The sequence below is a fragment of the Pan paniscus genome, chromosome 12 (assembly GCF_029289425.2).
Source record: "Pan paniscus chromosome 12, NHGRI_mPanPan1-v2.0_pri, whole genome shotgun sequence".
NCBI classification, from domain to species: domain Eukaryota; kingdom Metazoa; phylum Chordata; class Mammalia; order Primates; family Hominidae; genus Pan; species Pan paniscus.
The window spans coordinates 115,778,086-115,793,967 of NC_073261.2; the positions used below are offsets into that span (position 1 = coordinate 115,778,086).

The following is a 15,882-nucleotide window of genomic DNA, read 5'->3' on the forward strand; positions in this document are numbered from 1 at the left end:
TTTTTGAGACGGAGTTTTGCTCTTATTGCCCAGGCTGGAGTGCCATGGCGAGATCTCGGCTCACCGCAACCTCCATCTCCCGGGTTCAAGCGATTCTCCTGCCTCAGCCTCCCGAGTAGCTGGGATTACAGGCATGCGCCACGATGCCCAGCTAATTTTTTCTATTTTTAGTAGAGATGGGGTTTCTCCATGTTGGTCAGGCCGGTCTCCAACTTCCGACCCCAGGTGATCTGTGATAGGGTGCTTTTAAAAAGATCACTCTGGCTGCTGTGGGGCGAATGAATGAAAGGGAATGGGAGACAACTGAGTCTGTTGCAAAAACACAGGAACGCAATGAAGGTGGCTTCGATGGACATGCTGAGAAGTGGGTGGATATGGGACAGATTTTGGAGGTGGAGCCCACAGGACTCCGTCCTTACTGGCGTCTCCTGTGGAGGGCTGGACAGGGAGTTGGTGCCCAGACTGTCTGCTTGAGCACCAGGCGCTTAAGTCGCTGGAGCCTTTGACTGAGATGGGAACGAACCCTAGGCAGAAGGCTGCACAAATGGAAGCTGTTGAGAATGATACCAACTTTGGACATGAAGCTAATGCAAAAAGAACATCCAAAAAGGACAATGGGAGGTTGCCCCTGAAGCTCGTGAAAATAAGGAACGTCCAAATGGCTGCCATTTACTGGGGCTGTGATGAGCACCAACACGGTGTTAAGTGAAAAAGGCCTTGCTGAGACCTGGGGAACAATGGAGCTGTGGGTCTGAAGGACTGGGGCAGGGTCCAAGATGGAAATGCCTTACATTAAATTTAACCTCCCAAGAATGATTTCGGGATTTCACAACATTGCCTCGAGCTGACCCTTACTCCCGCATGTTGTACCTAAAGTGGCCAGCCAACATTCCTTCCTCTCCTGCTGGCTGGACTTCTGGTTTGCTAAGAGCTGCTGGGAGCTGGGGGAAGCCTGGCAGATACTGAAGACCATCCCAGCTGGGCCTAAACTGAAAATCAAGGCAGGGGAGGCAAAGGAGAGCTACTGCCACCTGTGAGGGGCCTACCACAGAGCAAGGACAGACCAGGCAGTCAGGATGACCAGGTGAAGGCCTGACACTAGGCAGCTACATGATCTAACACAAATGTCTTAACTCTTCAAACAACAATATTCTCATTTATCCATCCATGGCAGTTACCAAAATAGAGATGTGACAAACCATCAGGCAGCACGGAATTCAAGACAATATACTGCACACAGAAGCGCTAGAGAGGAACAAAGGGGCAGCCTTCGAGGAGTTGTAACTGTCATAGATGGCCAGGCGCCGGGGCTCACACCTGTAATCTCAGCATTTTGGGAGGCCAAGGCAGGATCACTTGAGGTCAGGAGTTCGAGACCAACCTGGCCAATGTGGCAAAACCCCATCTGTACTAAAAATATAAAAAATAGCTGGGCCTGGTGGTGGGTGCCTGTAGTCCCAGCTACTCGGAGGCTGAGGCAGGAGAATCGCTTGAACCCGGAAGGCAAAGGTTGCAGTGAGCCGAGAGAGATTGCGCCACTTCACTCCAGCCTGGGTGACAGAGTGAGACTGTGTCTCCAAAAACAAACAAACAAACTGTCACAGACCTTTCTGTATCCCGTAAGGGCAGCAAAGTGCCTGAAGTATAAAAACATGAAATAGCAAATACGACACTCATTGATAGTGTTGCTCCAATAGACGTTTATCAATGCTACGCAATGAAAACAAGAGAACACACCCATTTCAGATACCCATGAAACACTTAGAAAAATAGGCAATAGATTAGGTCACAAAGAAAATTTCAAATTCCCAAAGGTCAGAATAGCACCTAATTCATTTTCTTTCTTTTTCCTTTTTTTTTTTTTTTTTTGAGACAGAGTCTCACTCGCCCAGGCTGGAGTACAGTGGCATGATCTCCGCTCACTGCACCTCCCGGGTTCAAGCCATGCTCCAGCCTCAGCCTCCCTAGTAGCTGGGATTATAAGCACCCACCACCACACCTGGCTATTTTTTTTTTTTTTTGGTATTTTTAGTAGAGATGGGGTTTTGCCATGTTGGCCAGGCTGGTCTCGAACTCCTGGCCTCAAGTGATCCTCCCACCTCAGCCTCCCAAAGTGCTGGAATTACAGGCATGAGCCACCACACCTGGCCAACTTAATTCACTTTCTAACAAAGCAACAGAATTAGAAATGAAAAACAAAAACAAAAATAAAAGAATTTAAAAATTGCAGAATTGACTGAGGACAGCGGTTCATGCCTATAAACCCAGCACTTTGGGAGGCCAAGGTGGGAGGACTCCTTGAGCCTAGTAGTTCAAGACTAGTCTAGGCAACATAGTGAAACCCTCGTCTCTATAAAAAATATAAACTATTAGTTGTGCATAGTGGTGTTCACCTGTAATCCCAGCTACTCAAGAGGCTGAGGCAGGAGGATGGCTTGAGCCCAGGAGTTCGAGCTTGTCAGAAAAAAAAAAAAAAAAAAAAAAGCACAATATCAGGAAAAAAATAATGAAAATACCACATATCAAAATTTAAATTATATAACACTCAGAGAAAACTTCATTGCTGTTAGCATTACAGAACTAAACAAAAAAAAATGAACTAAGCATGTAACTAAGCATGTTTTACAGAAAAGAGCAAGAAAATAAACCCAAATGAAGAGGAAGGAAAATAAGATAAATGCAGAAGTTAAACTATTAGAAATCAGAAAAATTATAAAATTGATCAATGTATTAAAAAGTTGTTTCTCTTAAAAGCAAACTAGGTAAACCACTGGGTAGCCTAATCAAAGAAAATGCAAACACTAAAAAATGGGGGATGCATAGATACAATATATAGGTAGACTCTATTCAAATAACTTGAAAGAGTTCATGAAACTAATGATTTTCTAGCAAAATGCAATTTGCGAATTTACTCCTCCTCCAAAGAGAAAACTAACAGAGCAACAGTACTGAAAAATTTTGTGAATATTATTAAAGAACTACTAAAAACGTACCAGGTCCAAACATGTCATAATGACATATTTTAAACCTTCTAGAAACAGATCACCTCATTACCATTCAAAGCAGCTATCCTCAAAGCACAGTGGCAGGGCCCGCAGCATCAGTATCACCTGGGAACTCGTAGAAATGCAGGTTCTCAGGCCCCAACTCAGACCTCCTGAATCACAGATTCTCGGGGTGGAGACCAGTGATGTATTTTTAACAAACCTTCAGGATGATTCTGATGCACACTCAAGTTTGAGAGCCGTGAGTTAACGTGTTCAGCCTTAGTATGCCAAATGTGGTCTTCAGGCCAGCAACACGAGCATCACTGGAGAGCTTGCAAGAAATGCAGAATCCTGGCTCCAGCCCAGATCCACTGAGTCAGAATCTGCATTTTGTCAAGGTCTCCAGGAGGGCCTGGCACAGAGTGGCTCATGCCTATAATCCTAGTACTTTGGGAGGCCATGGTCAGGGGTATCATTTGAGCCCAGGAGTTTGAGACCAGCCTGGGCAACATAGAGAGACCCCCATCTCTACAAAAGAAAAATGAAAAAAAAAAAAAGTTAGCCAGGTATAGTGGCACACTCCTGTAGGAGGCTGAGGCAGGAGGATGGCTTGAGCCCAGGAGTTCAAGGCTGCAGTGAGCTGTGATCATGACTAACACTAGCATGGGTGACAGAGCAAGATCCTTTCTCAAAAAGAGAGAGAGAAAAAAAAAAGACCAGGAGATTTGTTCACATGTCCAAATTTGATAATAATTCTCTAGAGCTCCAGCCCAAAGCTGTGCATAGAAATATAATTCAAGCCACCTGGGTAATTAAAAAATGTCTAAGGCTGGGCGTGGCAGTTCACACCTGTAATCCCAGCACTTGGGGAGGCCGAGGTGGGCAGATCACATGAGGTCAGGAGTTCAAGACCAGCCTGGCCAACATGGTGAAACCTCATCTCCACTAAAAACACAAAAATTAGCTGGGCCTGGTGGCACACGCCTGTAATCCCACCTACTTGGGAGGCTGAGGCAGGAGATTTGTTTGAACCCAGGAGGGGGAGGTAGCAGTCAGCCAAGATCATGCTACTGCACTCCAGCCTGGGTGACAGACCAAGACTCCATCTCAAAAAAAAGGTCTAGTCACCACATTTAAAAAAGTAAAAACAGGTTAAATTAACTTTAACAAGATATTTTATTTAAGTCAAAATATATATTTTTTTCTTTTTTTCAAACAGGGTCTCACTCTGTTGCCAAGGCTGGAGTGCAATGGCTCGATCACGGCTCACTGCAGCCTCAACCACTCGGGCTCAGGGTATCCTCCCACCACAGCCTCCTGAGTAGTGGGGCATACAGTCACACCCCACCATGCCTGGCTAATTTTTTGTATTATTCGTAGAGAGGAGGTCTTGCTATTTTACCCAGGCTCAGTAAGCCATTTTAAATGTCTAGATTTATAAATACTATTAAGTGTTTTCATAAGTAACAATGATTGATAGTACAATCGGGGAGGAGGGTGGAATGGAAGAGAAAAAGGCCATTTTCTGGTCAGTTCTACCGATGACTCCGAGCTGGAAGCATCGTGGAAAGCCCAGGGCACAGAGTCCCCCAGGGCAGATGGACCCAGACAGGCAGACCATTAATGGCAAGTTGATGGATCTGGAGTGTATTCCCTCCTCTGCCACCCCTGTCCGCCTTTGTCTTTCTAGGATCTTCTCTCTGGGCCTGTTTCCTCATTTGGAACTCTTGCAGGTTAGATAAGATCTCTAACGGGCTGCCCAGCTCTTATAACCCAGGATGCTTCCCTCTATTCATCCATTCAATCAGTCACCAAGGGCTGCCATGTTACAGGTGCTAGGGATCTAATCATAAGCAAAAGACAGGGAAGAAAAATATGACCAAATAATCCCACAAGAAGACGTCAAAATCCACTGTGGCAAGTGCCATGAAAGAGGGGAGCACCGGGTGTGTTAGAGAGGGTAAATCTGTGGGTGTGATGGTAGAGGGTGTGGGAAGAGGTGGGGAAGAGAGTCTCCGGGAGCTGGGAAGGAGGAAGAGGGCTCAGCAGGGGCAGATGGGAGGAGGAGGGGTGAAGAGGCTTGGAACAGCCGCCGTGGAAAGTGGGAGCCCAGCAGACACACACAGTAGGGCTGCCAGCAGCTTAGAGCAACCCACCATGCATGCGGCCTACAGAGTCATGCACCGCGGTCTATTCACTGAATCCCATGAAATGCCACATAGGTCATCTCAATCTGACATTCTTCCACCAACAGAGAAGAAAAGCCCATATGCTTCTTACAATTCCAGTTTACTTCTCTTTAGAATGCCCTTACAAGAACTGACTCACACGTATCACTAAGCAGACATCCACACTCAGCTATGAAATCTTTGATCAGCCAACCCTCAGTCAGCTCCATGGAACCATGTGGGTAAAGAAAAAGCCAGCAGCTATTCCATAGACAGGGGAAGCACTCAGGGGCAAGCAACGACAGGGGAAGCACTTAGGGGCAAGCAACGGTCACCAAGCACCACAGCACCCAGGAGGTCCTGCTGAGGTCCCGCTGACCGCCCCAGCGCCTGGGAAATGCACTCTGTCAATCAACACCGCAAAACAGGCTAAGATACTGTGAAGGACTCAAACTTTTTTTTAAAACAGGGAGAGAGGTTTTTTTTTAAAAGATAATAGCATTTGGTTTTTCAAATGTTCATGAATGATAGGGCAAATACAGAATAAATTAACAAAGGCAGTATGAAGGAATAAATTTAAAAAAGAGAGAGAAAGCTCTCGTAAGCAAAAGCTGCCTTCCAACTACATGGAAAAACACTCTAGTGCCCTAAGTAAATAAATAATAAAAGGATATTGAAACAATACACCCTGAAAACGCTTGTGCCTTCTCTGTTCTCCTGGGCAGAAGCAGTGCTGACAGGTTTATGCTACTGAGGTTACAGACCCAGCTAGCATTTATTTACCTAATAACACTCGAGGACTTTTCAAAGAACTGATGCCATTCTCCAGATTTATTAGTACATATAACCCACTCTTTTACCCCAACCTCTACCAACTCCCAACACAGGACACCCTGACCCCTGGACTAGAAAAAAGCTAAGATTAGAATTTTGACGTGCTCAGACCACACCATTTTCCTTCCCCCTGATAGGAAGGCTCTTAAGAATATATACCCACAAGGAAAACGAAAACAATCCACAGTGATTTTTCATTCTTGCCACACCTAGTCCTTATTGTTTAGAAAACACTTAAATTTGCACAGGTTCTATCTGTTTCACAATTATAGCCACAGTCTTGCCTGTTCACGCATTTTCATTTCTTTTTCTTTTTTTTTTTTTTTTTTTGAGACAGTCTTGCTCTGTCGTCAGGCTGGAATGCAGTGGCACAATCTCAGCTCACTGCAACCTCCACCTCCTGGTTTCAAGCAATTCTCCTGCCTCAGCCTCCCAAGTAGCTGGGACTACAGGCGCCTGCCACCAGGCCCGGCTAATTTTTGTATTTTTAGTAGAGATGGGGTTTCACCATGTTGACCAGGATGGTCTCGATCTCTTGACCTCATGATCCACCCGCCTCGGCCTCCCAAAGTGCTGGGATTACAGGCGTGAGCCACCGCGCCTGGCCTTCATTTCTTTTTCTTAAACATATGCTACACTACCACTAAAAGCAACTTGTGCAACAAGTATGTACAGAACAAAACACTAATATACTTACTGGGGAAACAGAGCAAACAGACAAAAAAGAAACTAAAGTGGGGCTGGGCATGGTGGCTCACGCCCGTAATCCCAACACTTTGGGAGGCCAAGGCTGGCGGATCACCTGAGGTCAGGAGTTCGAGACCAGCCTGGGCAACATGGGGAAACCCCGTCTCTACTAAAAAAATACAAAAATTAGCTGGGCTTGGTGGTGGGTGCCTGTAATCCAGCTATTTGGAAGGCTGAGGCAGGAGAATCACTTGAACCCGGGAGGCGGAGGTTGCAGTGAGCCAAGATCACGCCACTGCGCTCCAGCCTGGGCAGTAGAGCAAGACTCTGTCAAAAAGAAAGAAAGAGAAAGAGTGAGAGAAAGAGAGAGAGGGAGGGAGAGAGAGAGAGAGAGGGAGAGGGAGGGAGGGAGGGAAGAAGGGAAAGCGAAAGAAAGCAAGAAGAGCAAGAAAGCAAGAAAGAAACTAAAATGGAAACAATAACAATCCAGAATCACAGAATTTCAGAGCTCACAGAATTTCAGAGCTAAAGGGGTTTTAGTGAATAAGAGGTTAAAAGACTTGCACTAGGGCAGAAAATTGGTAGCAAAGACAGCTCTAGAATTGCTACCATTTCTGCAGCAGGTAGGGAACTATTCACACTTTTTTTTTCTTTTATTCTTTTCTTCCTGAGACAGGGTCTCACTCTGTTGCCCAGGCTGGAGTGCAGTGGTGTGATCTCTGCTCACTGCAGCCTCGACCTCCTGGGCTCAAGCAATTCTCCCTCCTCAACTTCCCAAGTGCTGGGACTACAGGCATGCACCACCACACCTGGCTAAATTTTGTATTTTTTGTAGAGATAGGGTTTCACCATGTCACCCAGGATGGTCTTGAACTCCTGGGCTCAAGCAATCCACCCATCTCAGCCTCCCAAAGTGCTGGGATTACAGGCATGAGCTACTGCGCTTGGCCCAGTTCACATTTCTTAAGCCAACCTTCCTGCACGAGACCAGTCTCCTTCTGCGGTTTGTCACTGCTGCCCAGGAAAACCTAAGGCATTCACTAGCCTAGGGCAGTGGGCTGTTCTCAATGGCATCTGTTACAGGCCTTTCTTACGTTTAGCATTATTTGATTATGTGATGTGATTATTTTATTAATATGTGTCTTCTCAGCTAGGCCATAAGTTGTACAAGGCCAGTCATACCTCCCTGTGGTGCACAGAAGCCTAAGAAGGGAGTCAACATTTCCGGATCAAGTCACTTTTTCTTGGATATTAACTTTTACAGGACAGGCCCTGAGATTTGATAATACTTGATTTAGCATGATTTTACTTCCCTTCATTCGTCTGAGAGCAGACAGATTTTATGAATGAGAGAGCCATTCATAAAATTCTTTGAGTTTTCTTTCTCAAAGACTAGGAATGGTGGCTAGGTGTGGTGACTCATGCTTGTAATTCCAGCACTTTGGGAGGCCAAGGTGGGAGGATTGCTAGAGCCCAGGAGTTCGAGACCAGCCTGGGAGATATAGTAAGACCTTGTCTCTACAAAAAATTTTAAAATTAGCTGGGCATGGTGTGCACCTGTGGTCCCAGCTACTTGAGAGGCTGAGGCGGGAGGATCACTTGAGCCAGAGAGGTGGAGGTTGCAGTGAGCCCTGATGGTGCTACTGCACTCCAGGCTGGCGACAGAGCAAGACCCTGTCTCATGAAAAAAAAAATTGTTGGCAGGGCACAGTGGCTCATGCCTGTAATCCCAGCACTTTGGGAGGCCAAGGTGGGTGGATCACCTGAGGTCGGGAGTTTGAGACCAGCCTGACCAATGTGGAGAAATCCCGTCTCTACTAAAAAACACAGAATTAGCCAGGCATGGTGGCGCATGCCTGTAATCCCAGCTACTCGGGAGGCTGAGGCAGGAGAATCGCTTTAACCCAGGAGGCGGAGGTTGCAGTGAGCTGAGATTGTGCCATTGCACTCCAGCCTGGGCAACATGAGTGAAACTCCGTCTCAAAAAAAAAAAAAGGTTTACACCTGTGTATTATCTCATTTCAAAAAAAAAAAAAAAAAACCACTGTGAACAGCAAACTACTTGGTGACTAGGAGTGCCTGTGTGTTAGTCCAACATCCCATACAAAGCAAAATGTCACTAACAAAAGCATCCTACTATTCTTAGGCAATCAAAAGGTAAATAGCAACAGAACACAGAGAACCCAATTTTTAGCCCATAGCACTTATCTGCAGATTAGAAATCCTCAAAGTGGCCAGGCACAGTGGCTCACGCCTGTAATCCCAACACTTTGGGAGGCTGAAGCTGGAAGATCACTTGAGGTTAGGAGTTCGAGACCAGCCTGCCCAACATGGTGAAACCCCATCTCTACTAAAAATACAAAAATTAGCCTGGCCTGGTGGCACATGCCTGTAATCTCAGCTACTTGGAAGACTGAGGCAGGAGAATCACTTGAGCCCAGGAATCAGAGGTTGCAGTGAGCTAAGATTGTGCCACTGTACTCCAGCTGGGGCAACAGAGCAAGATTCTGTCTTAAAAAAAGAAATACTCAAAGTATGTTCACTAGAACTCCTAATTCCATACAGTTCATCAAACAAGGCAGTAGCAGCCATACCACCATTCCACTAAGAAGAAAAGAGCAAGTCCACGGGCCCTAAAAACCTGAAAGTTTCACAAATGTTAAGGGTTAGGAGAAGAAAAAGAAAAGGAATCCCTGAAACCCTTTAAGGAAGCAGTCAGAGCACTGAGTCCCAGCACTACAGCCCAGCAGGCCACCACCCAGCCCTTGGGGAATGCTGCCCTCATCTACCCCACAGCCAGGGTCTCGATCTGTCATCCAGGCTGGAGGGCAGTGGCACAATCACAGCTCAGCTCAGCCTCGACCTCCTGGGCTCAAGCAATCCTCCCACCTCAGCCTCCCAAGTAGCTGGGACTACAGGTGCACCACCACAGCCAGCTAGTATTTTTTACTTTTTGTAGAGAGAGGGTCTCACTATGTTGCCCAGACTCTTTTCAAACTCTTGGGCTCAACTGTCCCTCCTGCCTTGGCCTCCCAAAGTGCTGGGATTACAAGTGAACCACTGCACCCAGCCTGATCTTACTATTACTACGTTATCCAGAAATTATATTTATATGTTGAGAAAATTAGATGTACGCACTGTAAACACAATATAATAATAGTTATATTTGGATGGCTTAATTATGGGTGATTTATATTTTTTTCATGCTATTCTATGATCTATAAATGCTTTCCAATGAATCACTTGAGGTCAGGAGTTCGAGACCAGCCTGGCCGACATGGTGAAACACCATCTCTACTAAAAATACAAAAATTAGCTAGGCATGTTGGCATGTACCTGTAATCCCAGCTACTCGGGAGGTTGAGGCAGGAGATTGCTTCAACTTGGGAGGCAGAGGCTGTAGTGAGCCCAGATCGTGCTACTGCACTCCAGCCTGGGTGACAGAGTGAGACTCTATCTCAAAAAAAAAAAAAAAAAAAAAAAAGTTTTCCAATGATTATATACCAGATTTGTAATATTTTTTTTTTTTGAGACAAAGTCTTGCTCTGTCCCAGGCAGGAGTGCAGTGGCACGATCTCGGCTCACTACAACCTCCGCCTGCCGGGTTCAAGCAATTCTTGTGCCTCAGCCTCCCGAGTAGCTGGGATTACAGGCGCCGGCCACCGCACCCAACTATTTTTTTTTTTTTTTTTTGTATTTTCATGTTGGCCAGGATGGTCTCGAGCTCTTCACCTCGTGATCCACCTGCCTCGGCCTCCCGAAGTCCTGAGATTACAGGTGTGAGCCACCATGCCTGGCCCAGATTTATAATAATTTAAACAAAGACATATAATTTTAAGACTCCACAACATCCTCATACACTTTTTTTTTTTTTGAGATAGGGTGTCACTCTTTCGCCCGGCCGGAGTGCCGTGGCATGATCTTGGTCACTGCAGCCTGAAACTTCCAGGCTCAGGTGATTCTTCCACCTCAGCCTCCTGCATAGGTGGCACTACAGGCACATACCACCATACCCGGCTAATGTTTTGTATTTTTAATAGAGATGACGTTTTGCTATGTTGTCTAGGCTGGTCTTGAACTCCTGGAGTCAAGCAATCCACCAATCTATTCAAATAAATGAGGGTACATCTATTCACAGTAACACAGCCATTAAAAGAAAGAACATGCAGTTATGGACTGATATGAAACTATCTCTAAGATACGTTATTTAACTAAAATGCAAGATGCAGAATATATGCTATCATTTGTACAAAATTAATTTTAAGGCTGAATGTGGTGAGTCACATCTGTAATCCCAACACTTTGGCAGGCCGAGGCAAGAGGATCACTTGAGGCCAGGAGTTCAAGGCCAGCCTGGGCAACATAGTGAGACCCTGTCTTTACCAAAAAAAATACAAAAATTAGCTGGGCATGATGGCATGTGACTATAGTCTCAGATAATTGGGAGGCTGAGGTAGGAGGATCGCTTGAGCCCAGGAGTTCAAGGCTGCACTGAGCTATGATTGCGCCACTGCACTCCAGCCTAGGCAACAGAGCCAGACCCTGTCTGCAAAAAACACAAATAAGGAAACAAATACATGAATGAATAATATTAATTTTAAGACATATTTATTTGTGCATGTATTGGCTATCTCTGGAAGGCTTACCTAGAAAGTTATAGGAAAATTGCCTTAAAAGAGGGGCAATGGAGGACTAGGGGACAGGAAAGAGAAAAACAGGTGAGAAGAAAACTTAATTTTCTTTTTGAGACAGAGTCTCGCTCTGTCACCCAGGCTGGAGTGAAGTGGCACAATCTCGGCTCACTGCAACCCCCATCCCCCCTCCCCCGCTCAAGCGATTCTCCTGCCTCAGCCTCCCGAGTAGCTAGGATTATAGGCACCCGCCACCACACCCAGCTAATTTTTGTATTTTTAGTAGAGACGGAGTTTCACCGTGTTGGCCAGGCTGGTCTCAAACTCCTGACCTCAAGTGATCCACCTGCCTCGGCCTCCCAAAATGCTGGGATTACAGGCGTGAGCTACCACTCCTGGCCGGAAACCTTCACTTTCACTATATATATCCTTTTTGTACTTTGGGTTTTTGTTTATTTGTTTGTTTGAGATGGGGTCTCACTCTGTTGTCTAGGCTGGAGTGCAGTGGCACAACCATAGCTCACTGCAGCCTCAAGCTCCTGGGTTCAAGCATTTTTCTCACCTCAGCCTCCCCAGTAGCTAGGACTACAGGCACACATCACCACATCTAGCTTTTTTTTTTTTTTTTTTCTTAGAAACAAGGTCTTTTGGCTGGGCATGGTGGCTCATGGCCTGTAATCCCAACACTTTGGGAGGTCGAGGCAGGTGGATCACCTGAGGTCAGGAGTTCGGAACTAGCCTGGAACACATGGTGAAACCCTGTCTCTGCTAAAAATACAAAAGTTAGCTGGGCATGGTGGAGGGTGTCTGTAGTCCCAGCTACTCAGGATGCTGAGGCAGGAGAATCACTTGAACCTGGGAGGCGGAGGCTGCAATGAGCCACGATCAGACCATTGTACTCCAGCCTGGGCAACAGAGTGAGACTCTGTCTCAAAAAAGGGAGGGAGGGAGGGAGGGAGGGAGGGAGGGAGGGAGGGAGGGAGGGAGGGAGGGAGGGAAGAAGGAAGGCTCTCTATATTGTCCAGGCTGGTGTTGAACTCCTGGGCTCAAGCCAGTCTCCTGACTTAACCTGTGGAGTAGCTAGGGTTACAGGTGTGAGCCACTGCACCAGGCCTCTTTTTGTACTTGAAATTTTGTACTATGAGCATTTATTACTAAAAAATAAACAAACCTAAAAAGGCTTGGTGGGAAACGACACCAATGACTTTTCCAAGTGTCTCGGCACCTATGCATGATCTTTAGGTTGAAGGCAACCCCTTAACAAGTGCTGCCTCCAGCAGACAAAACACCAGGAGGAATCAGGCGGGCTCCTGCAGACCCAGCACCCGCAGGGGGACTGATCGGTTTTCTCTGCTCACTTTTGGAACCAGGTCTAGACAAGTCCATACTCCGGTTCAGCCAAAGCAAGAACACTGTGTCCTCTGACAACAATGTCAAATTCTCACTTGTATGTAGTAAATAAGGAATATTTTACCTTTCAGCAAAGGTGTCGAGTTTCCCCAACTCATCAGAGAGGCCAACCAGGGAATCCAAGGTCCCCACCTAGACAGATCATAAAAACGTCAGAGGCTCACAGGTTTCTGGCCAAGCATGATGCCATCTCAACAACACGGCAGGGACTCTGTCACTTCATCTTGAATTTGTCACCCTTGGTCAATGGCCAAAGTGGAAAGTAGAAAAAACTCTTAATGGAAACCAGTGGATTTGGGGGTGTCTTTATTTACTTATTTTTGACCAACAGGATAAACTGTCATATGCCTGCCATAGGAAGAAGTGACTATGATGTTACCATCTGACCTCAGCTCATTTTCCTCTTAGAATGGCAGCCTGCTAGTCAGTCATGTTGTTAATCCCCATAGCTGAGGAAGAGATACACCAGAAAGCAAGTTAAAGAAGTTCTCATTCCTAAAAGCTTTTCTGCTCCAAGACAGTCCCATCAGTTGTGTTTTTTGTTGTTGTTTTTGAGATGGAGTTTCGCTCTTGTTGCCCAGGCTGGAGTGAAATGGCACGATCTCGGCTCACCTCAACCTCCGCCTCCTGGATTCAAGTGATTCTCCTGCCTCAGCCTTCCTAGGTAGCTGGGATTACAGGTATGCACCATCATGCACGGCTAATTTTTTATTTTTAGTAGAGACAGGGTTTCTCCATGTTGCTCAGGCTGGTCTCGAACTCCCGACTTCAGGTGATCTGCCTGCCTTGGCCTCCCAAAGTGCTGGAATTACAGGCTCAAGCCACTGCACCCGGCCCCACCGTCTTTTTCTCTGTTCTTTTCTGTTATTAACCATGATCTTGAGGCCAAGGTGGGCAGATCACCTGAGTTCAGGAGTTTGAGACCAGCCTGCCCAATATGGCAAAACCCTGTCTCTACTAAAAATACAAAAATTAGCCGGGCATGGTGGCATGCGCTCGTAATCCAAGCTACCTGGGAGTCTGAGGCAGGAAAATCATTTGAACCTTGGAGGTGGAGGTTGCAGTGAGCCAAGATCGCACCACTGCACTCCAGCCTGGTCAGCAGAGCGAGACTGCATCTCAAAAAAAAAAAAAAAAAAATTCTTGCTGGGGAAGGAGGCAGCTTTTCCTTTCCTCCCACTTCATCATTCACCTCGGTCCTTTTCTTTTCAGAGAACTTATGATCTGTTTTTTGTTGTTGTTGTTTTTTATTTTTTGAGATCTCGGCTCACTGCAACCTCCACCTCCCAGGTTCAAGTGATTCTTCTGCCTCAGCCTCCCAAATAGCTGGTATTACAGGCATGTGCCCCACACCTGGCTTATTTTTTTTATATTTTTAGTAGAGATGGGGTTTGGTCATGTTGTCCATGCTGGTCTCGAACTCCTGACCTCAAGTGATCTTCCCACTTCGACCTCCCAAAGGGCTGGGATTACAGGAGTGAGCCACCGTGCCTGGCCATGATCTATTTCTTAGTGTAGAAATTACTACAATGTCCAAAATTGTATTTAAAGGTCTTTTCACAGAATCAGAAAGAAAAGGGTTGCTATCATGTGGTACCACCAACTAGATGTTAAAAAATAATTAGGTTCTGAGATTTGGCAGAATTTCAAGAAAAAAAAATTAAGAAAAATAATTAGGAGGCTGGGCACAGTGACTCACACCTGTAATCTCAACACTTTGGGAGGCCGAAGGTTTGAGACCAAACTGGTCAACCTGGTGACACCCCGTCTCTACTAAAAATACAAAAACTAGCCAGGCATGGTGGCATGTGCCCGTAATCCCGCTACTGGGGAGGCTGAGGCAGGAGAATCACTTGAACCCAGGAGGCGGAGGTTGCAGTGAGCCTAGATTGCACCACGGCATTCCAGCCTGGGTGACAGAGCGAGACTCCAACCAAAAAAAAAAAAAAAGTAATTAGGAAATGATGAAGCCTGAATATCTCTACCAAGACAAGTCGCTTCTTTTCAAGTAACTTAATTTTAAGCAACTTCTGCAGAGGCTGTGTCTTCTTTTTTTACCTTTTTACCTTCCAGAGTCCAGCACAGTGCCTCACACACAGTATCAATGAGTGGATGCAGAATTTACTCACCCGTACAGTGTCCATTGCTGGACAAGCAGAGGCAGGCTTAAAAAGGCAGCAAGATGTGGTTTCAGAACCCACTGCTGCCACTTACCAGCCTGACAACACTTAGCCTCTCCCAGCCTGTCCCCAGAGCCAGCTTCCCGGTGATGCATTTGAAGTACCTAGCCGTCAGCTCTTTGCTCAACAAATGTTAGCAAATGGGGTAGCATTACAACCCTGGTAGCTGATGGGGCAGCTGTTTGGGTGGAGGGGCAAAGTGAGGTTTGAAAAGGGAGTATATGGCAGTTTTCTACAAGAGCAGATGCTGGGCAGTCAGTGCCATCTCACCAGCACCTGTGCCATGTGGTCTGGGAGAAAGCTGTAGTGTCTTCCCCGTGGAAACCTACAGCCTCAGAAAGCACCACGGTAAGTCCACTCTTTTTGAAGTAAAATAATTGTGTGGCCAGGCGTGGTGGCTCACTCCTGTAATCCCAGCACTTTGGGAGGCCAAGGCATGTGGATCACCTGAGGGCAGGAGTTTGAGACCAGCCTGCCCAACATGGCGAAACCCCATCTCTACTAATAATACAAAAATTAGCCGGGCATGGTGGCATGCGCCTGTAATCCCAGCTACTCGGGGGGAAAAAAATTGCACATGTCTCATTCTTTTTTATTTTTTTGAGACAGAGTCTCGCCATGTCACCCAGGCTGGAGTGCAGTGGCGCAATCTCGGCTCACTGCAAGCTCCGCCTCCCGGATTCACACCATTCTCCTGCCTCAGCCTCCTGAGTAGCTAGGACTACAGGCGCTCACCACCACGCCTGGCTATTTTTTTGTATTTTTTAGTAGAGACGGGGTTTCACCGTGTTAGCCAGGATGGTCTCGATCTCCTGACCTCATGATCCACCCACCTCGGCCTCCCAAAGTGCTAGGATTACAGGCGTGAGCCACTGCGCCTGGCCTCGTTCTTCCTTAATGTTGGTTTCGTTTGAACTTTGCCCTCCACTCCAAGAACCCTTAGATGCCTGGGCATGACCCAAACTCCCTTCTGCCACCAAATTCC

The 15,882-nt window shown here is 46.5% G+C and overlaps 1 protein-coding gene across 4 annotated transcripts in view; it reads right to left on the reverse strand.

Moving 5' to 3' along the window:
• Positions 1-15,882, reverse strand: part of ATP6V1C2 (ATPase H+ transporting V1 subunit C2) — a 91,968-nt gene that overhangs the window by 44,059 nt on the left and 32,027 nt on the right. For all 4 annotated transcript variants that reach the window (XM_034952610.3, XM_057301343.2, XM_057301342.2 and 1 more), the window contains one exon: positions 12,782-12,849. In XM_034952610.3, the coding sequence (XP_034808501.1) occupies positions 12,782-12,849 (68 nt within the window). The remainder of the gene's footprint in view (positions 1-12,781; positions 12,850-15,882) is intronic.